The sequence below is a fragment of the Centropristis striata genome, chromosome 17 (assembly GCF_030273125.1).
Source record: "Centropristis striata isolate RG_2023a ecotype Rhode Island chromosome 17, C.striata_1.0, whole genome shotgun sequence".
Lineage (NCBI taxonomy): Eukaryota > Metazoa > Chordata > Actinopteri > Perciformes > Serranidae > Centropristis > Centropristis striata.
The window spans coordinates 1,551,659-1,578,494 of NC_081533.1; the positions used below are offsets into that span (position 1 = coordinate 1,551,659).

General features: G+C 39.1%; 1 protein-coding gene across 3 annotated transcripts; it reads left to right on the plus strand.

The window, feature by feature from the left end:
• Positions 1-597: 597 nt before the first annotated feature.
• LOC131989552 (zinc finger protein 638-like) lies at positions 598-23,425 on the plus strand. Of its 3 annotated transcripts, none has more exons than XM_059354800.1 (18): positions 598-677; positions 3,825-6,258; positions 7,649-7,710; positions 8,146-8,184; positions 9,219-9,410; positions 9,896-10,194; positions 11,366-11,544; positions 11,737-11,871; positions 12,829-12,927; positions 13,039-13,076; positions 13,322-14,348; positions 15,049-18,156; positions 18,240-18,336; positions 19,957-20,067; positions 21,733-22,104; positions 22,247-22,342; positions 22,468-22,589; positions 22,895-23,425. In XM_059354800.1, exons 2-18 carry the CDS (start codon positions 4,045-4,047, stop codon positions 22,955-22,957), a joined length of 8,253 nt encoding a protein of 2,750 aa, XP_059210783.1. In that variant the 5' UTR covers positions 598-677; positions 3,825-4,044; the 3' UTR covers positions 22,958-23,425. The 3 variants fall into 3 exon arrangements, with proteins under 3 accessions (XP_059210783.1, XP_059210785.1, XP_059210784.1); XM_059354802.1 differs by having other exon boundaries at positions 11,366-11,520; XM_059354801.1 differs by lacking the exon at positions 598-677 and having other exon boundaries at positions 2,032-6,258.
• Positions 23,426-26,836: the final 3,411 nt, after the last annotated feature.

The following is a 26,836-nucleotide window of genomic DNA, read 5'->3' on the forward strand; positions in this document are numbered from 1 at the left end:
ATTTTTTTGTCATTTTTGTGTTTTTTGTGTGTTTTTTTGCATTTTTTGTTTGTTTTTATGTGGGGTTTTGTGTGTTTTTGTCATTTTTCAGTTTTTGTGTGTATTTTATGTGTTTTTTATGTGTGTTTTTTGTGTTCAAAATGTTGATCCAGTAAATCAAAATGAAAAAATGATCAGGTCACAGAGGTGAGGTTGTCCTGAGAAAACAACAACCCACGAGTGGTTTATAGAGGCAGAATGAAAAGGAGTCAAAACAGCCTCAAACTCCAGAAGGTTAATCAGGTGGATCAGAGGAATCAGTTTAATGATCATATGAACTCTTTATGTAGTGACTGCAGTCAGACCATAGACTCTATATAAATAGTTCTAATAGATAGTTATAATAAATAGTTATAATAGATAGTTATAATAGATAGTTATATAAATAGTTATAATAGATAGTTATAATAGTTATAATAAATAGTTATAATAATTATAATAAATAGTTATAATAGATAGTTATAATAGAGTCAGACTGTAGTGCAGTGTCCCCTCCTGTCCACCAGGTGGCGGTAGTGCAGCTGTCAGCTGGTTGACCAGCCGCCATTAAAAGTGAAGAAGAAGAAGTTTCTTCCGCTAACAGCAGGAAAAAGATAAAAACCTCTAAAAAGATGAGAAATAAGGACAAATAATGGAAGGTATGCAACATAAAACCCTCTTTATACCTTTATCTATTTATATTTATACCGACACAGAGGAGAACCTGCTGCTGCTCTGTGTCTTATCAACAGAAACACAGTTTACTCTGTCTGTCCTGATGTTAGCAGCAGTTAGCATCAGTTAGCTCCTGTTAGCTCCTGTTAGCATCAGTTAGCTCCTGTTAGCATCAGTTAGCTCCTGTTAGCATCAGTTAGCTCCTGTTAGCATCAGTTAGCTCCTGTTAGCTCCTCTCTGTGTCTCTGTGACGGTTTTTAATAACAGAAGAAATAAAACAGGAACGGTTGAGAACCTTTATGAAGCTTTAATGTTCCTGTTTTATTGTTTTATTGTCTTGTTTGTGTTTAGACCAACAGTGTCTCCAGTAGACTTCAGGTTTAACTTCACCATCAGCTCCTTCTCCCTATTTTGACTTTTCATCTCCTAAATTATGACTTTTTATCTCATAATTGACTTTTCATCTCCTAATTACGACGTTTTACCTCATAATTATGACTTTTTATCCACATTTTTACTTTTTATCTCATAATTATGACTTTTTAATCACCTAATTATGGCTTTTTATCTCCTTATTTTGACTTTATCTCATAATTTTGACTTTTTATCTCAGAATTTACTTTTCGTCTCCTAATTATGACTTTTAATCTCATAATTTTGACTTTTTATCTCATAATTATGACTTTAATCTCCCAATTATGACTTTTAATCTCATAATTATGACTTTTTAATCACATAATTATGACTTTTTATCTCCTTATTTTGACTTTATCTCGTAATTTTGACTTTTTATCTCAGAATTTACTTTTCATCTCCTAATTATGAGTTTTTATCTCATATTTTTGACTTTTTACCTCAATTTTGACTTTTCATCTCCTAAATTGTGACTTTTTATCTCATAATTGACTTTTCATCTCCTAATTACGACTTTTTATCTCCACATTTTGACTTTTTATCTCATAATTATGACTTTTCATCTCCCAATTATGACTTTTAATCTCTTAATTTTGACTTTTTACCTCATAATTATGACTTTTTAATCACCTAATTATGACTTTTTATCTCAAAATGTACTTTTCATCTCCTAATTATGACTTTTTATCCCATATTTTTTATTTTTTTTACCTCAATTATGACTTTTTATCTCATAATTTTGACATTTTATCTCATAATTTTGACTTTTCATCTCCCAATTATGACTTTTCATCTCCCAATTATGACTTTTAATCTCATAATTTTGACTTTTTACCTCATAATTATGACTTTTTAATCACCTAAATATGACTTTTTATCTCCTTATTTTGACTTTATCTCCTTATTTTGACTTTATCTCATAATTTTGACTTTTTATCTCAGAATTTACTTTTCGTCTCCTAATTGTGACTTTTTATCCCATATTTTTGACTTTTCACCTCAATTATGACTTTTTATCTCATAATTTCGACATTTTATCTCATAATTTTTTACTTTTTTTATCTCATAATTAGAATTGGATATTAGAATATTGTGGAAAAAGTTCAATATGTGAGTCCGTAGCAGGCTGATCTCCTCCATGCCACCAAGTATTAATGCAGTAATTCATGCAAAAGGAGCCCAACCAAGTATTGATGTATAGAAATGAACAGACTTTTCAGAAGCCTGACATTTTTGTTTTTAAAAAATCCTTTTTTTAATTGATCTTATGTAATATTCTAATTTTCTGAGACACTGAGTTTTGTGTTTTCTTTATCTCTAAGCCAGAATCATCAAAATTACAAGAAAAACAGGCTTGAAATATTTCACTCTGTGTGTAATGAATCTATATAATATATGAGTTTCACTTTCTGAAATTATTGACAAAAAATATTGAACTTTTTCATGATATTCTAATTTTTTTGAGGTGTACCTTTGGCTTTGTACAGGCAAACATGACCATCAAAATGCTCTTAAGTCATAAAAGATTAATATAATATTCTATAATAATATAACAGTTTGACAGGACCTCAAAGTTGCTCTGATGTCCTAAGAATACAAAAATATGTGTCAAAAAGGTGCCATAAAATTACAGATTCATATTAATTTTCCACTTTCACTCACATAACTACCAAATATTAATTTATTTTCAGAAATGTAACCCTTTAAATGCCATTTTATCTTTACACTCTCGGATATATCAATAATAAGACATTTCTTTTGCATTTTTAGCTTTTTTTGCAGGATTTTTTTTAACCTTAAAGAACATAAAGTCCCCTACTTTAAACTGCTATAAAAATGAGTATTAATGCACTAATTCATGATTCAAAAGGAGCCCAAACCAAGTATTGATGTATAGAAACGAACAGAATTTCCAGAAGCATCACATTTGTGTTTAAAATGTCCTTTTTTAAAAATTATTCTTATGTAATATTGTAATTTTCTGACACACTGAGTTTTGTGTTTTTTATTATCTCTAAGCCAGAATCATCAAAATTACAAGACAAACAGGCTTGAAATATTTCACTCTGTGTAATGAATCTATATAATGTATGAGTTTCACTTTCTGAAATAACTGACAAAAAATATTGAACTTTTTCATGATATTCTAATTTTTTTGCAGTAGTGCTGCAAGACATAAGTAAAATATTTAATAATGTTACTCGGTTATCTGAACTCAGTTATGCCTTCCAATAAACTGTTAAAATACAACAGATTCTGGTTGAATGAAAGAAAGAAATGGAATTATGTTCACCAAAGAAACAACATAATTGTTGTCGATCGATGTCTGAATTGTTGTCAGTGTTGTGTTGATGTGATGCAGGTGAAAACAGGTGACACCCTAAAGGAGAGCTTCCTTCCTTCTTCCTGGTTAAAGTGAAGACCTGTCAGCGGCCATGAAGACATTTTTAATATGCTGTTAACAAAAGTGGAAAATGGAGATGAGCACGGAACTGTCTGTTTTACCTTGTTTTCTCTCTTTGTCTATGCGCTGTTGCTTCTGCCTCTGTTTTCTCTTGCTAGTAAAGACGTGAAGGGAAATAGACGACCGAATGGAAGTCCAACGGCACCAGAATTAACAACTCAAGACAAGACGATGACGGATGTTACCCATCCAGACGCTGAAGTCCAGTCCCATTCAATAACCCCTTCCTTTGTTTTGTTTTTTAACTTTTCAGCTTTGCATTTCTATTGGAGTGTGGTGCCCCGTCACTTTCTCGACGGCCCCTAGTGAGACCCCTGTTTCAAAGGCTCACAGGGAGCTCGCTGCTGATTGAAAATCCCAGCGAGCACTGACATAACGCTCCAATAATCTCCTCCCTGCATATCCACAACACCAACCTTACACCTTATCTGTGACCCTTCAATCTCCTTTACGTTCTGAAGACCGCCAGCACCATGTCCCACCCCCACTATAACCCTTACGCCTCTGGGAACCAAAGTTCTACCCAGGGCCAGTATGGACTTTCAAGTATCCAGGCAGAGAGGGACCGTCAGAGGCAGTCTTCTCGCCATGGACCTGGAGCCAACTTCAGCTCCTATCAAGCTCCTTCTGCGCCTCCTGCCAACTCCGGGAGAATGATCCCGTCGCTGCAGCCGATGGACTACAGGCCCGAACAGAATAGGGCCATAGTAGAGGAGAACATCGAGCGGTCTGTGGACATGCATATTAGCAGAGCCAGAGAGGAGGTGAGGCTGCTTGGCAAACCGATGCATCAACCGATAGACCAGGGCTCTCGCTTCACCAGCACTCAGAGAGAGGAGTTCCCCTCCTCAGGAACAAGGATGCCCCCCTATCCAATGTCCTCAACCTCTGACTCTCTAGGACATAGACACTCGGGAGGTGAAAGAAGCAGCCGATCCTTGGCGTGGCTGTCGGACTACAAAAGATCCACTGCTGATGAGCCCTCTAACTTTTATTCATCATCCACTTCGTCTCACTATGCAAGCGGTGGTGACGGTAGGTTTAATGCCTCCAGTGAAAAAGAACGTGACATGCAGTCCATTCCAGGGTTAGGGGGTTTTGACCCTCCACCTCAAGACGAACCAGCAGCCCCGCCAGAGTCCACTCGACCCAAATACACCCCTGAAGTAGCTTCTGACATCCTTCAGCATTTTGGACTTGAAAAGGAGGACTTGGAGCAGCTTATCTCCTACCCAGAAGACCAGATCACTCCGGCTAACCTGCCATACATCCTGTGGCAAATCCGTAATGAGAAGACCAAGAGAGAAACAACCGCAGTTCATTCAAAATCCCGTCCTGAACCCAAACCCACCAGGAATGTGAGTGGGATGGACAGTTACAGTTTGAGTAGTTCAGGAGGGGCCAGGATACGCCAGCAGGAAATGTCATCATCAGCTGTTCTCCAGCCGAGTAAAGTGATTGACTATGGGCATACTGGCAAATATACTGGAGGGCTTGGGTATGAGACTGGGAAAAGCACAAGCAGTAGAGCCGATAGTGGTGGAAGCAGAGGAATGTTGCTTATGGACACTCATGATAGTAGCAGACATGATCGAGAACCACCGCTTAAAAATACAACTGAGGTGAAAAGCGGTGTCTTGGATTTGGCAAATGACCAGATGAAGCCTGCTTCCAGGTTCGGCTCTTTATTTAGTTCAATCCTGAGCTCTGCAGCTCCCTCAAGCAACGATCAGACACGGTTGCAGACCCAACCAAACCAGACATCCCAACCAATGAGCTCTTTCTCTCTGCCGAAGAAAGACACAGACATTCGAGTTCTTAAGTCTGAAACCCCCAAACCGATTCTTTTCAAACAACCAGAGGTAGATAAACAGGCCATGTTGAAGGAGCAACCATCTTCCACTCTAAAGCCTGCTGCGCATCCCACTCGAAGTGGCTTTGTTGTCATTGACAAAAATTATGCCAGTGGCTCCAAGGATCAGAGTAAAACTAGAGGACAAGGGTCAATTGCTGAGCCGATAATAAAGCAGCAGCAGATGCCGATACAGCAGCAATCGAAGCAACAGGTGCAGCAAACGCAGAAGCAACCGATTCAGCTGCAATTGAAACAAGAGACACAAAAGCAACCAATACAGCAGCAATTGCAGCAACAGGTGCCGCAAACTGAGAAGCAGCAGATACAGCCGCAACCGCAGCAACAGACACAAAAGCAACCAATACAGCAGCAATTGCAGCAACAGGTGCCGCAAACTGAGAAGCAGCAGATACAGCCGCAACCACAGCAACAGACACAAATGCAACCAATACAGCAGCCACAGACGCAACAAACACCGAATCAGTCGGTACCACAGATGGGGCAAGCGATGTGGGCTCCAGTTTTTTCTGTTGGACAATCGGTTGCTCCTGCCTCTCACATCCCCGGCATCACAGATCACATGCAACAAACGCAGTTTATCCCCGGAGGTCTTTCCCCCGTCGTAGTTCCTCCAGTTCCTTCCCAGCCAGCCCTGGGCCTGATGAATCTTATGGATCTGGTGCTGCCGGCATCCAGCCGGCAGCCTCCGGCCGACCCTCCGGTCAACACGGATCTGCCAACAGTGACTGTGATGCAGGACTATGCAGCGATCACGCCAGAAATCTTTCCACATACCTGTTCTCTGTGTAACAATCAATGCACTGTGATGAAGGTAAGTGGAAGTCTTCACTCTGCTCTCTCTCCTGGTATGTGTTAGATATCTACATTTTGTTATTTTTATTGTAAATTACCTATTTTTTTGGGGGTGGGAGGGTGCCGAAGCGGTTGATTTTTGACAAAAAAGAAGCAATTTCATAGAAAGCCTGACACCATATAACCTGTGTACCATTTCAGAGGAACCGTGTTGGATTACGAGTAGGGGTGCACCGATCGATCGGCGCAGAATTCCTTAATTTTGCGGGATCTGCGATCTGCAGATTCTTTTACGCCAAACCGATCTTATCTACCTCCGCAAAGGTCTATTTGCTATTTATTTTAACATTTGAGTAGCCACAATGCTGCTGCATTTGGGCGTTTGTTCTTGTTGCACTATAACGAAACCAAAAACTCAGGACACTTTATTTATGGTTGCAGTTCTTTTGTTAGTTTGTCCTTTAAATTGCTGCTATTTATTTTAAGTTCAGTATTTTATTAACTGCCTCAGACATTGTGATTTCCATTATTTGTTAAAGAAAAACACTGCTGTGTTATTGTTTTTCAATAAAATAAGATTCTAAAATTGAAGGTTCAGCTGTGAGTTATAAAAAAATCGGTATCGGCCAAAATCGGAATCGGCAGGTAAGGCTTTTTAAAAATCGGTGATCGGCCAGAAAATTGCAATCGGTGCACCCCTAATTACAAGTTTTTGTTCGGCATTGATTGATTTTTTTATTTACAAATTAAATATTTTGTACTAAAATACTTTAACTGGAACCAAGGGCTAAGAAGAAGAAGGGATAAGAAAGAATTTCAAATCTGAAGAACGAGTGCATCAGAGAATAGTGGAGGATGGCTGTTTTATCTTTGGCTGTGTGTGCTGTTGTTGTTGTTGTTTTTTGCAATTATATCACAATCTTCAGTTGGAAAAGCCTCCTCCTCTCTCCAGCTTCTATGTCTTCCTGCCAATTCCAGATGTCTCAGCTTGTGTGGGGTTTTTTTCCATCTTTGCCAAGATGACCTGCAACAAATCTGATGAACTGAAGAACCAGACATCGTACTACCCAGAACTAAAAAAAATAAATAAATCTAAATTATACTTTAAACTCAAGTTGAATGGTTGATTTATCTGTGATTGTAAAGGGAAGAGTTGTCAAAGTGGATATTGGCTTACAATGAAATATTGATTTAAGCACGTTTTATGTAGCAAATGTCTCATACCAGAGCAGAGAAAAGGAATTGGGCACCTGGATCAGAAAAATTGACCATCAAAGGGGACAATATTTTAACATCAAAGGAACTGTTTCTTTGGTGGTGCTGCTGCTATGTTAATAAAAATATCTGTTGTTGGACATTCACAAAAATTAGTCACTGAAGCTCCTAACAGTTGTTGTTCTGACTACTAGGATTGGATCTCCCACCAGAACTCCGGTCTTCATCTTGAAAACTGCAAACTCCTACGTATACGGTCAGTTATTTTCCCCTCTCTTTTTACTTTTCTCTGTGAAAAAGTAATTCTAAAGAGTCATTCTGAAGAGGCAAAATTAATCTCAAAATGGGTGGCTTCGGCCATTGCCATCTTGGCGGTACCTGTCTCCTCCCGGGAAATCTGGGCTAATCTAAAAAAAGGAGCAAAGAGGTGGAGCAAACTGAGGCAGGCTGAATCCAGCGCCGAAACGCATGTGAGGGCAAAAGGATTGACTCCTTTTTGTAGCCAACACAAATTTTTGTTTGGCTTGAGGAACGCCAATGTTCATAATGGGTTTATTAAGGGACATCACCTGGTTCTACAGTCTTCAGAACCCTTACAATTCTTTGCCCGCTGGTTCTTAGAAGTATCTACTGTATACAGCACAGTAACCTTTTGCTTTTGCTCTTCTAATGAATGTGTGTTTCCCAACAGATTCCCATTGTGGGATGGTCAGCTAGCACTCAGTGCCAGGTAAATTTCATAATCTGGGCAGACACTATGATTTTATTAGTCTTTTATGTTGTATCAAAATACACTAGATCAGGGGTCTCAAACTCAAATTACCTGGAGGCCGCTGGAGACAGTATCAAAATGACCAAAAAAAGACACAAAATGACTAAAAAAAGACACAAAATGACAAAAAAAAGACACAAAATGACAGAAAAAAACTAAATTACTTAAAAAAGACACAATGACCAAAAAAGACACAAAATTACTTTTAAAAAAAAAGACACAAAATGACCAAAAAAGACACAAAATTACTTTAAAAAAAGACACAAAATGACAATAAAAAACTAAATTACTTAAAGACACAAAATGACCAAAAAAAGACTAAATTACTTAAAAAAAGACACAAAATGACCAAAAAAGACACAATTACTTAAAAAAGACACAAAATGACCAAAAAAGACACAATTACTTTAAAAAAGACACAAAATGGCCAAAAAAGACACAATTACTTAAAAAAAGACACAAAATTACTAAAAAAAGACACAAATTTACCAAAACAAGACACAAAAGTACCAAAAAAACACAATTACTTAAAAAAAGACACAAAATTACCAAAAAAGACATAAAATGACCTAAAAAATACACAAAATTACTAAAAAAGACACAAAATTACTAAAAAAGACACAAAATGACATTGCATAACATTTCCACTGGTAAAAACAACACTGCAGATAATAAACGCTCCGGTAGCAGCTGCTTTTCTTTTTGTTAACGTCGTCATAGAAACAAGGTAAACAAAGCTCCAGCTGGAGCAATAAAGGGACCTTCCACACACAACACGGTAAAGAGACAAAAAACTCACATTAAACTTTCATATCGAAGCGAGAGCCACAAAATATCGTCACGAGGGCCACAGTTGGCCCGCGGGCCGCCAGTTTGAGACCCCTGCTGTAAGCTGTGCTTCTACATCAGTCTTTGTGAAGGAACTCCCTTTGACAGATCTGTCGGTTAAATTTAAATAAAATGATGGTTTCCCTGTCCATTGCTGTCTTCAGAGTAGGTAAAGGTGCCAAAGCGTCGCCCTCAACCTCTTCAAAGACTTCCCAGCATCGCCACCAGAAATCCAGGCGTGAAAGCTCCTCCAGTTCCCGCTCGCCGAGCCCCCGTCACCGCCACAGCTCCGGGGGTCGAAGGGACAAACGAAGAAGCCGATCACCATCACCGTACATCGCCAGACAGCGCCGCAGGTCTTTGATACGTAAATATTTGGATTTGAGAAGCACCTGCTGTGAAATGCTTACCATTATTTTAGGTTATCACTAGATTTCATCTGTCAGGGTTCGTACGGGTGCTTGAAATGCTTGAATTTAAATGTATTTTCAAGGTTTAAAAAGGATTTTGGATAAAGTGCTTGTAAATGCTTGAAATTCTTACTGTATTTCTATTGCTATCTGACTATATCCATCTATAGACTATAGATAATCACATGTTCAATGTAAAAATAATGAGTAGCCTATCTGAAATGAAGACCGTTCCTCCTAAAAGTGTAACACCATCTCTGTTGCTATGGTTCAGTGAAATCTCCCCTTTTTAGTATGTAAGAACTCATCTAAAACATGCAATTTACAACAGGTGGAAGATACTGGAAAAGCTTGAAAATGGACCGTGAAAGTCCTTGAAAATGCTTTAATGTGACCACTGCTAAAGAACCCCGATTATTGTACTTCTTCAGATCCCGGTCCCGTTCTCATTCTCCTTGGTACGACCGCCCTACGTCCTCCCGATATCGGTCACGTTCAAGGAGCCATGAAAGACGATCGTCATGGAGGAGGAGCCACGAGCGACGATCACCTCCGAGGAGGACCCGAGAGAGACGATCGTCTCCGAGGTGGAGCGACGAGAGACGATCGTCTTCACGGAGCAGCGAAGAGAGACGATCGCCATCGAGGAGGAGCGACAAAAGACGATCCCCTCAACTGGAAAAGTCCAGTAGTGCAGAGGGCCTGGCCAAGAAACTGCTGGAAACATCAGGTTTGAGAAATTAAAAAACTTTTTTAAGGATTTAAGACCCTGAGAGTTTGAGTGCAAGTAACCAGAGACTGGAAGATTTCATAGAAAAACAACACATTCTGAATGACCAACAATAAGGCTTTAGAGCAAATCGGTCTACTACAATGGCAGTTATGGAACTTATTGATAAAATGTCCACAAACACTGATAATAAAGAATATACAGTTGGATTATTTATTGACCTAAAGAAGGCTTTTGATACCCTCGATCACACATTATTACTGAACAAGCTTGAAAGATATGGTATAAGAGGGGTAGCAAAGACATGGATTAAAAACTACTTGGACAATCGATATCAATATGTCCAGATTGATAACTAGTTGAGGAGAGTCACCTGCGGGGTCCCTCAAGGCTCCGTACTGGGCCCTAAGCTCTTTATACTGTATATAATTTATATCTGTAATGTTTCTTGTAAATTTAAATGTGTTTTACACTTAGAACATCTTGTGAATACAGTGGAAACTTGAATTTAAAGAATTAAAAAGATGGTTTGATGTGAACAAGTTATCTCTGAACATAAGCAAAACAAAATTTATTATTTTTGGAAATCGTTCAGTTATTCAAAGAGTGCAAATCCCCATTGATAATGTGGAAGTGGAAAGAGTTTTTGATAAGTTCCTTGGAGTGGTTATTGACCATAAGCTGCTCGAAGCCACATATTAACTTCTTAAAGAATAAAATATCAAAAGTATGGCAATTCTACATAAATGTAAAAATATCTTAACAACAAACTCATTTAAAATTTTCTATCAATCCCTAATAAAACCATATATAACTTATTGCATAGAATTGTGGGGACTGGTACGTTTCTAATTTTTAAATTAACTCGAGTTGTAACAGGCGTAATAAGCTGCTTCAGCCTTTTCGGTCCAAATGTCTATTATCAATTTTCTTTCTCTGTTTACTTATTTTTTACTTTGATCAATGTTTTTTTTCTGGTTTGTTACTTCTGTTTTAATGACATGTATCGACCGAAATACACGGAAAACGAACAAACGAACCTTTTCAAGATTTGCAACTAAAGATGATTTTCATCGTAACATTAACAAAACATGTTTATCACAGTTACAGGAATCGTTTTTTAATGTTGGAAAAATTTACCTCGTTGACTTTTTCGTCTCCGTCCCTCTAGCTGTCCAATCTCTGTCAGAAAAGTCTGACCTGGAAACCGTGGTTAAAACTCTGGCTCCTGCCTTGCTGGCCGAGTTAGCCAAGATGAAGTCCTCACCATCATCTTCCTCGTCTAAAAAGCCCTCTCAAGGAAAGCCAAGTCTGCAGAAGAGCGAGGCAAGTTCTTCCTCTAAGACTAAGGTTGGTGTGTGAGTGTGTTCCTTCCTTCGCAGCTAAACATGTTCTGAACTGGAATGACTGATGACGGGTTAAACTGGAAGCTTTAAAACCAGATGCAATATTATCCTTTATAACCATTTTTAAAAAGATGTTTATAATTACCGGCATTATATTTGGTCTAAGCTTGTTTGTTTTTTCCCCCTTTATGCTCAGTCTGCTAAATCCTCGCCTCCAACAATGGTGAAACTACAAAAGATTCAACGTTGTGTCACTCACAGAGATGTGATCGATGCTGTCGAGGTCTTTGGGAAAACCAAGTCAGTTGTGGTGTTTCGGTCCATCCAGGAGGTAAGTATAGAGGGACTGATGTGATTGCTACCAAACCCTATATCTGCTAATGCTTTGCCTTCCCATAACATGCAAATTAAAGTGGTCTTAGCTAAGTTTTATTCTGCTAGATTTGTCTGAAACGGGATCAAAACCCCAAAACCCTCAGACCCAGAAATTTAAAAATGAAATTGCCTGTCTAATATTGACATTGCAAGCTTTTGGCCTTAGAAATGCAACTTAACAAGTAAACAAATGCTACAGTTTGTTTAACCCTTTGATGCACAACATATTGACCCCCCTTCTAATGCACATATATCTTGTTTTTGATAACAGATCATTATTTCCATTTTGCCTCTCATACTTTTATGAAGAAAAACAGTTTTTGTATTATTACATAGCTAACTACTTGGCTAAGTAGCTTGCTAAGCTAATTACCTAGACAAGAAGTTAGCTTAGTAGTTAGCTTAGCAAGCTACTTAGCTAAATACTTAGCTAAGTAGTTAGCTTAGCAAGCTACTTGGCTAAATACATAGCCAGGAAGTCAGCTAAGTAGTTAGCTTAGCAAGCTACTTGGCTAAAAAATGGATACGGGTCATTTTTGACCCATGTTGTGCATTAGAAGAGCAAAAAGGGATTTTATTAAAAAATGAATAAAGTATAACATAAAATTAGGATGTATGATGATCAAAAACAAACTAATTGAGGAAAACCTGGGAAACTGAATGATGAAAATAATTTATTGTAAAGATATAGAACATAAAAACTCTGTCGGGTCACTTTAGACCATGTTGAGCATCAAAGGGTTAATTTAGTCAACAGAAGATAAACTACAGTCTTGGAAACTTATTGGAGTTTAGAGTATTTAATAGCACACCAGAACATGGCTAACTAATGTTTTATGTATGAATGTAATGAGTAGATGGTTCTGACGGTTGGACTAACACAAAGATACGTGTGTTTGTGCTGCTCATGTAGGCGGTCGTGTGTTTTGAGAAAGAGGAAGACGCGAAGAAGTTGAAGAGTCTAAAATGCCTCGTTGTGAAAGACACGACAATCACTGTTGTCCATGAAGCGGTATTTGACTTTTTTGTCTTTCCTTCTGTGTGCCCAGGAAATGTACAGTTTAGGATTTGTCTGCTGTAGTTTGATCACACTGTCAACACATCTCAATTTGTTTATTTGTAGACGACATTTCCCAAGGAGCAAAAGAAGCCTCCTCAGAAGTAAGATATGTCTTTTTTGGTCAACATATAACTGTTTGGTTGCTTCCTATAATTGTGTCGTCAGTGGGAAAATAAAACACCTTTACTGCTTTCTCTGGTAAATGGTAAATTTTGTGTGTGCACTTATTCTGTAAACAAAGTTGGAACAAATCTATGCGCATATTAGTAAATGAGGTCAGTTAAAACTTGACCTTAAACCCCCATTTTCTCCTGCTTGACCCATAGAACTTTCTTTTATTCAACAGAAAACCTACCACGTCCAGTGTCTCCAACCCACAAACGAGTACCACAACCAAGGATCTTACACCTGACAAGCCTCTGTCTGAAAAACCTTCATCTTCACCTTCTGGAGCTTCAACAGACACACAAGTCTCGGTTCCCAAAATGAAAAACAAATCAGCCAAGCAGGATACCACTATGGCAAATACTAAGAAAGCTATGAAAAAGGCTGTGGTTGAGAAGAAAACACCCTCAGGATCCAAGCCCTCGACTCCAGAGAAACAGCCCGATGTAGAAAGTTCCGAGCCTAAAGAATCTGAAACCAAGAAGCCAGAACTTGACAAAGCCGATGATGTTGAAGATGGTGAACCAATGGAGATTGGGGGAATGGGAGGTAAAGTGGAAGAGCCCATGGAACTGGGAGCTTGTGCTGAGGGCCAAGAAGAAAAACCAACAACTACAGAGGCTGTAGCAGAAAATTCAACAGACAAATCCAGTGAGAGTCAACCACCAAACAGTGCAACTGAGACCCAACCAGCAGAAATCAAGACAGAGGCTGCAGAAAGCCCGACTGAAGCCGCCATGGAGGCAAATCAGTCAGGTCCAGAGTTGAAAACAGGTATGTTGGAGACCCTTTTAATACAAGATTCTAGTGAGATCACAATAAACCTTGAACCGAACACCATCAGTGTCAAAGCCGAGCCTCCAGCTGTGAAAAGTCAAACCCAGCCTCCTCCTTCTGAACTATTGGAGAGTGGATCACAACCTTCTCTGCTAACCAGTGGGCCAGGGGAATCCACCATCTCTGAGCCCATCACAGCAGGACCAAGTGGCAAAGCAACAAAGGAGGATGGTGAGGAACCAGGAACTGAGACCGCCATGGATTCAACTGAGGCAAATGAAGAGGTAGAGAAAGCAGACACATCGCCCGTGCCTGAAGAAAACCTTGAAGAAGGTCCACAAATTGACACGAACATTTTGCAGGAGCTCACCGAAGCAATTCGTATCCACAGACTCCAAAAGGGGAGCAGGTCCCAAAGTGAGGAGAAGGAGGTGAGGCTTGTTGTATAAATCTGTCTTAATTCATAGAATTTCTGACACAAACTGAGACAAAACATTGCATCAAGCCTATAAAGCAGGGGTCTCAAATTACCTACTGGAGGCAGTATCAAAATGACCAAAAAAGACACAAAATTACTAAAAAAAAAAGACACAAAATAACTAAAAAAATACACAGAATTACCGCAAAAGACACAACATGATTTATTTTTAAAAAGACACAAAATGACCCAAAAAAGACACAAAATGACAGAAATAACTAAATTACTTTAAAAAAGGCACAGAATGACCCAAAAAAGACAAAATGACCAAAAAAATACACAGAATTTTTATTTTTTTAAAGACACAATTATATATATATATATATATATATATATATATATATATATAAAAAGACTGGAATTACCAAAAAAAGAAACAAAATTACCAAAAAAAGTAATTAAAGGGACCTTCCACACCCAACATGGTAAACTTTCATATCAAGGTGGGGGCCATAAAATAAAAGCTCCAACAGAAGCAACACAAGCTCTGTAACAGAAACTGTCAAAAACACACCAGAAATGAAGGTAAACAACAGCAAGTCTCCCTTGTCTTATTCACCAAGTCCTTGTCAATTAAACAATTAAATGCAGTAAATTAATGGCTCAACAATTTATCTTATTGCCTGTTTGTTTTGTCTTTGTTTTCCATCCAGGGTCAGGATGATTTTACAGATAACATCGACTCTTCAGACAGAAGTCCTTTTGATGAGCAACATTTCAATATGGATGACTTTGTCACTGTTGATGAAGTTGGTGATGATGTGGGAGACTCGAAACCCGAGCCTCGTAGCTCCGCCTTGTCTAAGAAGTCCTCCAGAGTGAGAAGTGAGAGGCAAAGCTCAGATTTGTCCTCCACTGGCAAGCGCATCTCAACCAGGTCTTTAAAAGACTCTAAGAGCCCAGCCTCTTCCTCGTCCAAGTCAACCAAAGGCTCAAGTTGTTCTAAGACGAGCTCCGTGTCACCGAAAAAGTCCAAAGACTTATCTGGTCCCTCCAAACAACCAGCCTCTGTCAGTGCCAGTAAGGCCTCTGTCTCTGCTTCAAAGTCTATTGAAACCTCTCCATCCCCTGGTCAGAAAACAAAACAGAGCAAGACCAAATCACCTGTCAAATCATCAAATCCTGCATCCTCCGGTCGTAGCACCCGCTCCTCCTCCGCTTCACATGACACCCAAAAGATGGCATCAGCAGCTACTGTTGAGGCTTCAATGGAGACTCATTCAGAGCTGCTGAAAGAAGAAGCAAAAGCCAAGGGGAGTGCAGTGGCAAAGTCTGACCACAAAGTGTCAGCAGAGGGCCTTACTGCAAAAACTGTTGAGTCAGAGATGCAGCCTTCTGCACAGAGACATGAGATGAGCCAAGCCCAGAGTTTAGAGATGGCTGCTAATGACGACAAACTCAAAGATACAGAACCTACAGAGGTGGAGGAGGATGAAACATACAAAATCCTTGATCAAATGGATGAACTTGTGGAAAATGTCGACCAAGACAGCAGCTCTGAAGTGCAGCTAATTGGTCCAGAGGAAGGCCAGACTTTGCATGAGGAAAGCTCCAAGTGCAATGAAATGGAAACAGACAGTTCTTTACAAGTGTTAGACAGTGTAACCGAAAAGAAAGCAGCTACAGGTCAAGAAGACGGTTCCACTGTAAAGCAACTGTCCGAAGAAGATGCACCTTCAGCAGCTGACCAATCTGATAAAGATCCAGTAGATAAAGAACGTAAGACCGATAGTTTCCAAATGTTAGACACAGCTAGTAAACAAGTATCAAATGAAGACCAGCAAAACAAAGATACTTTGAAAGCTCCTGACGATGAAGTTCCTGAACAAGAAACCTTTGAGATATTAGATTCAATTGATGATCAAAGTGCGATAGAGGATGACGGGCAAAACCTTGAAGCTCCAAGTGATCCGAAGTCTAAAGAAGACATTCAGCCCATGGAGGAAGAGGAAGACACATATCAGGTAATTGATTCTGTGGAAGATCAGCCATCAACTGACAAGACGGGGAAAAGAAACCTAAAAGGAAAAGATGAAAGACCACCAAGGAGGAGTGGCCCCACAACCAGAACATCCAAAAGTGAAGAGAAGGACCAATCGCCCAAGAAACAGGACAGGACAGCTAAAAAATATGAGACACGGACGAAAAAAGGCAAAGAGGTCAAGGAGGAAATGGTTTATAAGATAGTGGATTCTGTTGAAGAAGAACAGGTACAAGATGTAGCCATTACAGAAGTGTCTGGTAGAAGAAGGAGTGCAAGAGGAAAGAAGGAAGATAAAATAACATTAACCCCAAAAGAGAGCACACCATCAAAGAAGAGTGAAAGTGTTTTACTGGCGAAGAGTGAGGAGGACACTATATCTCTGAAGGACGAGGTTATTAAGGATGATCGTCCAGCTACAAAAAGAAAAGGACAAAGAGGAAGACCAAAGAAAGCTGTTAAAACCACTAAAATAGAAAGTGCAACATTAAACAAGAGTGAAAATGATCCATCCGAAGAAGCAGAGACGTATCAGATCATTGATTCTGTGGAGGACGAGATGGTCGGCGATCAGCCCTCCACAGGACAGTCCGAAGAGAAAAAGTCTACAAACAATGACCAGCAGACAGAGAAAAGTTCTTCTTTAAAGGGTCCACTGAAGAAGGAGGAGGAGGAGGAAGAGTATCAGATCGTAGACTCCCTAGAAGAAGCTCAAGAAGAGCTGACAAAAGATGAATGTCCTTTGAAACAAGAGGCATTGCGAAAAAAAGAAGATGCACCAACATGTGGTACCACAATTGTGGAAGCAACCAAAACAGTTGTCGTCAAAAAGGATACTTTCCATGAGATAGTTGATGATTTACAGGATGCAAATGATCCGTCTGCTGCAGAAGGGTCTGCTGCAGGAACTAAGGAAAGTGCCCCAACAACAGATATTAAGAAAGGAGGTAAATCAGCGACTAAATCCCAGAGTGATACAGACGTACTTGAAAAGGAGAACGATCAAAGTTCGCCTTGTGAAACGACAAGCGCTCTGGTGAGCCTGGACGAGGTGAGCGAGGAGGAGGAGGACTACCCTGACGACGAGGAAGAGGAGGAAGAGCAGAGGAGGAGACAGGCAGCTGCAAAGGAGAAGCAGATAGCCAAGGACCGGGAAGCAAAGAAGAGGACCAGGGAGAAGGAGGAGACAAGGGCTAAGGAGAGGGAGGAGACAAAGACTAAGGAGAAGGAGGAGACCAGGCCTAAAAAGAGGGAGGAGACAAGGTCCAAGGAGAGGGAGGAGACAAGGCCTAAGGAGAGGGAGGAGACAAGGTCCAAGGAGAGGGAGGAGACAAGGTCCAGGGAGAGGGAGGAGACAACCACCAAGGAGAGGGAGGAGACAAGAACCAGGGAGAGGGAGGAGACGAGGACCAAGGAGAGAGAAGACAGGGAGCGAAGGAGCCGCAGCAGCAGCAGAGGAGGAGGAGGAGGTGCAGAAGGAGTTGCGAGGAGGGCGAAGAACAGGGGGAGGGAAAAGGAGGAGACGGTGGAGGTAGACCCCAAGGAGCTGGTGACTCTGGATGAAGTGGGAGCAGATGAGGATGGAGAGGAAACGGCGCTGGGGAGCCAGGAACGGGATTTTGATATCATGGGGGAAGACCTGCAGGGGCTCGTCACTCTGGACGAGTTTGTAGACGAAGACGAAGACGATGAAGACGAAGAGGGGAACGCTGAGCAAAGCAGGCCGGAGACCCCCCAACACCACCAGGAGGACGAATCGGTGGACTCCTCAAAGCCACAGGTCAAAGTTTAAACACATTCAAGCTTTTAATTTAAACTGTTCTACAAATGCAAATGTTAAAGACCTGCTGTGTCTGTTTTTAGACTTTAGATGAAACTGGAAATGATGAAGAGAAGTCTGAAGAAAAGAAAACCGAGACGACTTCAAGATCTGCCAAGCGCAAACACGATGAGGACACAGGTGTGTGTTATTCTGTAATACAGAATGCAACGTTCTTGAACTATTGAGGTTTTCATTTATCCAGTTCAGGGGTCGGAAACCTTTACTAGGGTTAATGACGTGATCTAACGCAGTGTCAGTTGGTGTCATTTTTTCCCCATAAAAATCTGATTATAAACAGGGAAATAAATGTCAACTAAAATGAGAAAAAAATACAATCCACGTTTACATTGCAACACTATGGTATATAACACATTTTTACATAATTTGTCAAAACTTTTGAAAAAAATGGTTGTATTTAGAATATATTCTGCTCAATATTGATGAAATGTGTAAATGTAGAAATACAAAAAAAAATTCACTTGATGTTTTTTAAAATTAAGTAATTATATATATATATAAGTCCACTTAAATACAATGTAGGTGGACGAAGTATTCAATATTTATCATTTTTTTGTGGTTACACCATTTGACATCTTGCCAACCCTTAAAAATGTCCTGATGGAGCCACAAACCTTACTTTGGGGCTACTTTACTTTGTCCCGTAGACTTTTTCTATGTCGTACATAAGCGACAAAATAAAATACAGTAAATGAAGCAAAAATTCTCTATAAACAAGTACAAAACAAAAATAACGAAAACAAAACGAGTTCTTCACTAATTCGACTTTTCACAATATTCAACAAGCTTCTTAATTCACTGTTAACTCCTGTGTAACCAACCACTCTCTCTCAGATTATATAGTGCAGGGGTCTAAAACTCAAATTACCTGGGGACCACTGGAGGCAGTATCAAAATGACCAAAAAAAGACACAAAATTACTAAAAAAAAAAAATTAAAAAAAAGTCACAAAATGACCAAAAAAAGACCAAAAAAGACACAAAATGACCAAAAAAGACACAAAATGACCCAAAAAAACCCACAAAAAACATTTTCGTTAACTGAAATAAAAATGAAAACGAGAGTTTTTTTTAAAAAAAGATAACTAACTGAAACTGTATCTTGTGGTTACTCAACTAACTAAAATTATAGTGAAAATGTCCTTTGTTTTCGTCTTTGTCAAATTTTTTCATCCGTAAACCTTTTTGGTTGATATGAAATCTATTTCATCTATCTGGTTTTATGACTTAATAAACTTATTGGGGCTGAGATGGATCAGACAAAGGAAATAAAGGAAACATTTATTGGGACCTTATTGAATCTGGACCCAACAAATACCCCATTACAAAACAACTACAACTAACACTAAAACTAATTAAAAAAAAATCACAAATTTATGAGAAAAAAGTGACAAATTTACAAGTAAAAAGTAAGAAATTTACAAGAAAAAGTGACACATTTAAGAGGAAAATTGTCAAATTTAAGAGAAAAGTGAAAAATTTTAAGAAAAAAAATTGTCAAATTTAAGAGAAAAAAAGTGACCAATTTACAAGAAAAAAATGACAAAAAGACAACATTTATTGTGACTTTTTTTAATCTGGCACCCAACAAATACCCCATTACAAAACAACTACAACTCATTAAAACTGAATGTGAAAACAAAAAATCACAATGAATTTAAAACTAAAACTATTGAAAAATCAAAAACTATTATAACCTTGGTCAATAATCAAATGTGGATTCCATGTTTTCTTTTTCCAGTTTTAGAAGCAAGTTTGAACTCAACAGACCAGGTGGGAGCGTTGGAAGAAGAGGAACCAGTAAAAACCAAGACGAGAGGACGAGCCAAGAAGAAAACCAGACAGACCCCTGGTAACACACATACATTATTATTATTATTTATAGTGAAACCTTGTCACTGAGGACTTATTAAGTGTATTATAACAAACACTGTTTTCCAATGATGAAGCTCTTAAACATAAGACTCAGCTAGCAGGCGCCATTTGTAAAAGCCGGTGAAGCAGTGTTGCCAACTTGGCGACTTTGTTGCTATATTTAGCGACTTTTCAGATCCCCTTAGAGACTATTTTTCAAAAAAGCGACTAGCGACAAATCCAGCGACTTTTTCTGGTGATATTAGAGACTCGTTCTTACTCTTCTTAACGAGCTCAGGGGCCGGAGGCTCGTTAAGAAGAGTTAGAACGAGTTGAAGCGGCACAGAGAGAGATAGAGAGGGCGTGGCCCGAGACGTTAGAGAGGGCGTGGCCTGAGACTTTAGAGAGGGCGTGGCCCGAGACTTTAGAGAGGGCGTGGCCTGAGACTGTTAGAGAGGGCGTGGCCTGACGGTGCGTTCAGACCGGACGCGTAGCGAATATTTCGCGCGACAAGATTACATACAAAGTCAACGCAAACACGCGAATAGACGCGAATTTTTGCCGGCGGCGCGAATCGCGGGTTTCGCGCGACACGAATGCCGCGATTGACGCGAATTTCGCGGCGCGAATGAAACAACGCGAATTCGCGTGAGTTCAGTAAATTCAACTTTGGCGAAATATTCGCGTGACGCTGTGTCGGGACAGCCTATCAGCGTTGAGATTCTGGACGACAGTGTCCGAGATACATACATGAGAGAGAGGAGAAAAGAGGCAGGAAGGAGGAGTGGGTCGGCAGGAGGGACAGGAAAAAGGTGGAAGTACTCTGCGGTCCTCTCTCCGTGCTGAGTGCGCCTCCGGATGATGTCACTCACCCAGACACGACGGCAGAGCAGGTACAGGGACGCTATGCTTGTAATGTCAGCCATGGTTGATGACAGAATGAAATGGAGGCAATTATTTGGCGCTAAATAGTCTCTTGGGCGAAAATTCGCGTCGCGTTACTCGCGCGAGTGACGCGAATTAAATTCAATTCTCGCGCGTATCAATTCGCGCGAGTAACGCGACGCGAATATTCGCTACGCGTCCGGTCTGAACACACTGTGAGACTTTAGAGAGGGCGTGGCCTGAGACTGTTAGAGAGGGCGTGGCCTGAGACTTTGGGGAGGGCGTGGCCTGAGACGTTGGGGAGGGCGTGGCCTGAGACGTTGGGGAGGGCGTGGCCTGAGACGTTGGGGAGGGCGTGGCCTGAGACTTTGGGGAGGGCGTGGCCTGAGACGTTGGGGAGGGCGTGGCCTGAGACGTTGGGGAGGGCGTGGCCTGAGACTTTAGAGAGGGCGTGGCCTGAGACGTTGGAGAGGGCGTGGCCTGAGACGTTGGAGAGGGCGTGGCCTGAGACTTTAGAGAGGGCGTGGCCTGAGACTTTGGAGAGGGCGTGGCCTGAGACTTTGGAGAGGGCGTGGCCTGAGACTTTAGAGAGGGCGTGGCCTGAGACTTTGGGGAGGGCGTGGCCTGAGACGTTGGGGAGGGCGTGGCCTGAGACTTTAGAGAGGGCGTGGCCTGAGACTTTGGGGAGGGCGTGGCCTGAGACGTTGGGGAGGGCGTGGCCTGAGACTTTAGAGAGGGCGTGGCCTGAGACATGAGAGTCTTTTGTCTTTTACCACAGTGAGAAAATCTACCAGAGGGAAAAACGTGACCGAAGAAGAAGAAAAGGAACCAGCGTGCTCTGATGTGCTGCCTCCAACTCCACTGGACAAACATCTGTCTGTTAGCCAACCGGAGATCCAGAAGACAGAGACGGAGGTGGAAACAGAGAACCAGGCTGACCTGGATGCTGCCTCTGCTGGGCAGGAACCACAGCAGGAGCACCCTGAGAACCAGGAGCACCCTGAGAACCAGGAGCACCCTGAGAACCAGGAGCACCCTGAGAACCAGGAGCACCCTGAGAACCAGGAGCACCCTGAGAACCAGGAGCTGGAGGAGTACGTAAAGGAAGGAGAGGAGGAGGAGGAAGGATGGAGCAGAGCCGACAGTAAAGGTAGAGAGATGATTGGAGAGAGGCTGTTTACACAGAGCAGAGAGGAGAGGACACATTAAAAAAAAAAAGAATCCAAACCAATTAAATTGCTTGTTTTGTTGGTTGATGTTGATTTTTTATATTGTTGTTTTCTTCCCGTCAGCTGTGAGTAAACAGAGGAGGGACCCTGTTGGACCTGAAGCCAAGAGATCTCGTTCTGACGTCAGACTGACACCATTCAGACCCAACAACCCCCTCGGTGAGACACACACACACACACACACACACACACACACACACACACTCCATCCAGTGTCTCCTCCAGATGTTCTCTATGTACATATATGTATCTAAATATCTGTGTGTGTGTGTTTGTGTCTTCAGGTCAGGAGTTCATCGTCCCCAGATTAGGATATTTCTGTAATCTCTGCTGTGTTTTCTACCTGAACGAGAGCAGCGCCAGAGAGCTGCACTGCTGCAGCCAGAGACACTACCACAACCTGCAGGTACACACACACACACACACTAACACACACACACACACACACACTAACACACACACACACTGCTGCAGCCAGAGACACTACCACAACCTGCAGGTACACACACACACACACACTAACACACACACACACACACACACTAACACACACACACACTGCTGCAGCCAGAGACACTACCACAACCTGCAGGTACACACACACACACACACACACACACACACACACACACACACACACACACACACACTAAAACCCACTAAGACCCAGACTTGGCTTCACATGTTTGTCTTGTTGTTTTTCTCTTGTAGAAACATTACGAGGACCTCCATCAGAACCCGTCAGGAGGTTCTCAGGGTTCTGGTTCTGACTGATCAGACTCCAGGAATCACTTTGTTCCTGTCAGAAAGAGAAACAGGCGGAGCAGCTTCAGCTCATACATTAATGTAATATAATAATGAGTTCATATTTCTGAAACGTCTTTTACTCACCAATGAATCATTTCTGAGTGTTTTTAGGAGGAACAGCATGAATTTGTCACACACAGACAGAGAAAAGTGATAAAATGATGTTTCTATATTTGTGTTTTGTTTTGCTGGTTTTCTATGAGTTTGTTGACTGTCGGCTCTTCATCACATTATTAGTGAAATAAATCTAAATATCTCTGTCACCTTTATTAAAGATGAACTGGACTCTGGAAGTAACTTTGTTTTCAAATCGTTACAAACTGTTCCAGACATTAAAAAGGTTAAAATGAACAAGGTTTTATTTTTTTGTCTGTCAATTGAAGATCGTTATTGTTTATAGTTTTGGGTAATAAATGTTCTTCTATCTCTAGTAAATCTCGACAAATGTGTCTTTTTGTGAAATATCTGTGTGTTAATCAGATGATTAATTAACAACCAGATCCTGTTAAAAACATTAAATTCTGCTGTTTACACAGAGCTGAGAGGAGAGGACAGGAGAGTTAGAACATAACGATACTTTAATATGTATTGAATGTGGAGACTGAATATTTTTTTTCCAATATTTGACACTAAAAGTTTTGACCTGCACACAGAGTCTAGAAATTATTGTTCTGATTCCATAGAAGTGCGATAATTACATATTTTGATCAAAACAGCATATTTGCATTCATACCTTACAGAGAAGAAAACATTTTAATAAAAACTTTTATACATGAATCATACGATTCACTCCACACTGTTTACGGAACGTGTAAATATACAATTTAATTTGGTTGCTGTTATAAAGTAATGTGAATTAAATGAAAACAGTTGATATGAAACATCGGGCCAGTAAAAAAAAAGTAACCGATTTCATCAGTTAATTAAGGGGAATAAACTATTTTAAAGACATTAGATGGCAGGAAGGTATTTTACATCAACAGCTGGAGGTTCATAGGGTTTGTGAGGTGCACCTGAATGCACCATGAAGTCCCTGTTGGTGCAGCAGTGAAGGATCTCTGCTGCGGTCCTATTTATATGGCATTTGCACTTGTTGCAGAAAAAAACATGAAAAAACCCTTTAAATAGTTTAAACAGTATATTCATGGATTTCTTTACTCAGATGAAAAACGACTAAACATTTATGCAAAACCAGCACAAAAAGATGTAAACTGGCTAAAAATGGATACAAAATCACCCCAAAAAGATGCAAAATGACTAAAAACACATGCAAAACAACGAATTGATGCAAAACCACCACAAAAAGATGCAAACTGTCTAAAAAATTGATGCAAAATCACAAAAAAATGATTCAAACTGTCTGAAAATCGATGCAAAACCACCACAAAAAGATGCAAACTGTTTGAAAATTGATGCAAAACCACCACCAAAAGATGCAAACTGTCTAAAAATTGATGCAAAACCACCTCAAAAAGATGCAAAATGATTAAAAAATACATGCAAAACAACAACAAAAAATGCAAACTGGCTAAAAGTTGATACAAAATCACCCCAAAAAGATGCAAAATGACTAAAAATCGATGCAAAATCACCACAAAAGATGCAAAATGACTAAAAATGTATGCAAAAAGATGCAAAATGACTAAAAATCGATGCAAAACCGCCACAAAAGATGCAAAATGATTAAAAAATACATGCAAAACAACAAATTGATGCAAAACCATCACAAAAAGATGCAAACTGTCTAAAAATTGATGCAAAATCACCACAAAAAATGCAAACTGTCTAAAAATTGATGCAAAACCATCAAAAAAGGTGCAAAATCATTAAAATACATGCAAAACAACAAATTGACGCAAAATAACCACAAAAACATGCAAACTGTCTAAAAAATTGATGCAAAATCACCAAAAAATGATTCAAACTGTCAGAAAATTGATGCAAAACCAGCACAAAAAGATGCATTTTAACAGTATAATTTTTACAGTGCATGTTTATGACCATTAGTCAGCAATTTTTTCACCAAATTTAACACAAATGTCTAATCGGATAAAATGATGAAATTCAGACATTAATGTCTTAATAAAACACTTTTGTGAACGTGTCGTGACTCAGAAACAGAGTGTGAGACATCGGTCGGTTGGTGCCCACATTTAAACTGTCATTAACCACAGAACTTATCTTCCAGGCTGCAGACGGTCAAATAAAGAAGTCAGAAGTGCGTTCTCATTGTATCTGCTGCAGAATCATCCTGAAGGTCTTCACCTCAGAGAAACTCTCTAAACTCTCTCAGTTTTATGCTTTACCATACTGCAACATGCAAATGCTTTTATTATTATCTCAGTATTTTAACTAAAAGTAAAATCAAAAGTCCAAAATACTCAAAATCCTGCGTTCACAACTTTACTTATGTAAAGTTTAATACGTTTTACTGGCAGTACAAGTACTTATTGTGCAGTAAAAATGTTCCCTGTCAGTGTTTTACTATTGTATCTATATATCTATATATATATATATATATATATATAGTAGATATATGAAATCTGCAGCGATGCATCATATTCGATAAGATCATCGGTAACACTTAAAGGGAACACATATTCAACATTAATTAGTTGCTTATTAGCATGCAAATAAGTAACATATTGTCTCTTAATGAGTCATTATTCAGTAGTTATTAATGCCTTATTCTGCATGGCCTTATTATACAACCAGTAAGACATTAACTAAGAGTTTTAATAAATAATAAAGTACATACAAAATAAAGTATATTAAGATCATATACAACAACTTCCTTATTTACTACTAATAATCAATAATTCTGAGGTTATTGAGGGAAAACTTTTTTTTCCCCAGCACAACCTCTCCTCTATGACCTGATCATTTTTTATTTTAACTTACTGGATCAACATTTTGAACACAAAAACACAGAAAAAATGTCAAAAAACACACACGTACGTCGTAAAAAACAGCTTTTATCAGTGAAGGATTTTATCAAAAGTAAAAGGTATCTGCCACGTACAGATCTGGAGACTGATCCATGCTTTTATTGATACCAGATGGATTACTGTCATTCACTCAACTAATTCATAATCCAATCGTAAGCGAGCACACTCCTCCAGATACACATGCTTCACACACACACACACACACACACAATAGCAGCAATAGCCCCGTGGCCCAAATAATTAAATAAGCACATAATAAAAAGACTAATAATTAAATAAGCATATAATAAAAATACTCATAATTAAATAAGCACATAATAATAATACTAATAATTAAATAAGCACATAATAAAAAGACTAATAATTAAATAAGCACATAATAATAATGCTCATAATTAAATAAGCACATAATAATAATGCTCATAATTAAATAAGCACACAATAAAAAGACTAATAATTAAATAAGCACATAATAAAAAGACTAATAATTAAATAAGCACATAATAAAAAGACTAATAATTAAATAAGCACATAATAATAATGCTCATAATTAAATAAGCACATAATAAAAATACTCATAATTAAATAAGCACATAATAAAAAGACTAATAATTAAATAAGCACATCATAAAAATAATACTAATAATTAAATAAGCACATAATAATAATGCTCATAATTAAATAAGCATATAATAAAAATACTCATAATTAAATAAGCATATAATAAAAATACTCATAATTAAATAAGCACATAATAAAAATACTAATAATTAAATAAGCACATAATAAGAGTAATAATTAAATAAGCACATAATAAAAAGACTAATAATTAAATAAGCACATAATAAAAATACTCATAATTAAATAAGCACATAATAAAAATACTAATAATTAAATA

What these genes read in the sequence shown, in the direction of transcription:
- LOC131989552 (XM_059354800.1), top strand. Translation starts at nt 4,045, where the DNA reads ATGTCCCACCCCCACTATAACCCTTACGCCTCTGGGAACCAAAGTTCT. An exon ending in GAAACTGCTGGAAACATCAG is followed by an intron (nt 10,195 to 11,365) that starts GTTTGAGAAATT and finishes CCGTCCCTCTAG; the next exon opens with CTGTCCAATCTCTGTCAGAA. An exon ending in GTTCTTCCTCTAAGACTAAG is followed by an intron (nt 11,545 to 11,736) that starts GTTGGTGTGTGA and finishes CTTTATGCTCAG; the next exon opens with TCTGCTAAATCCTCGCCTCC.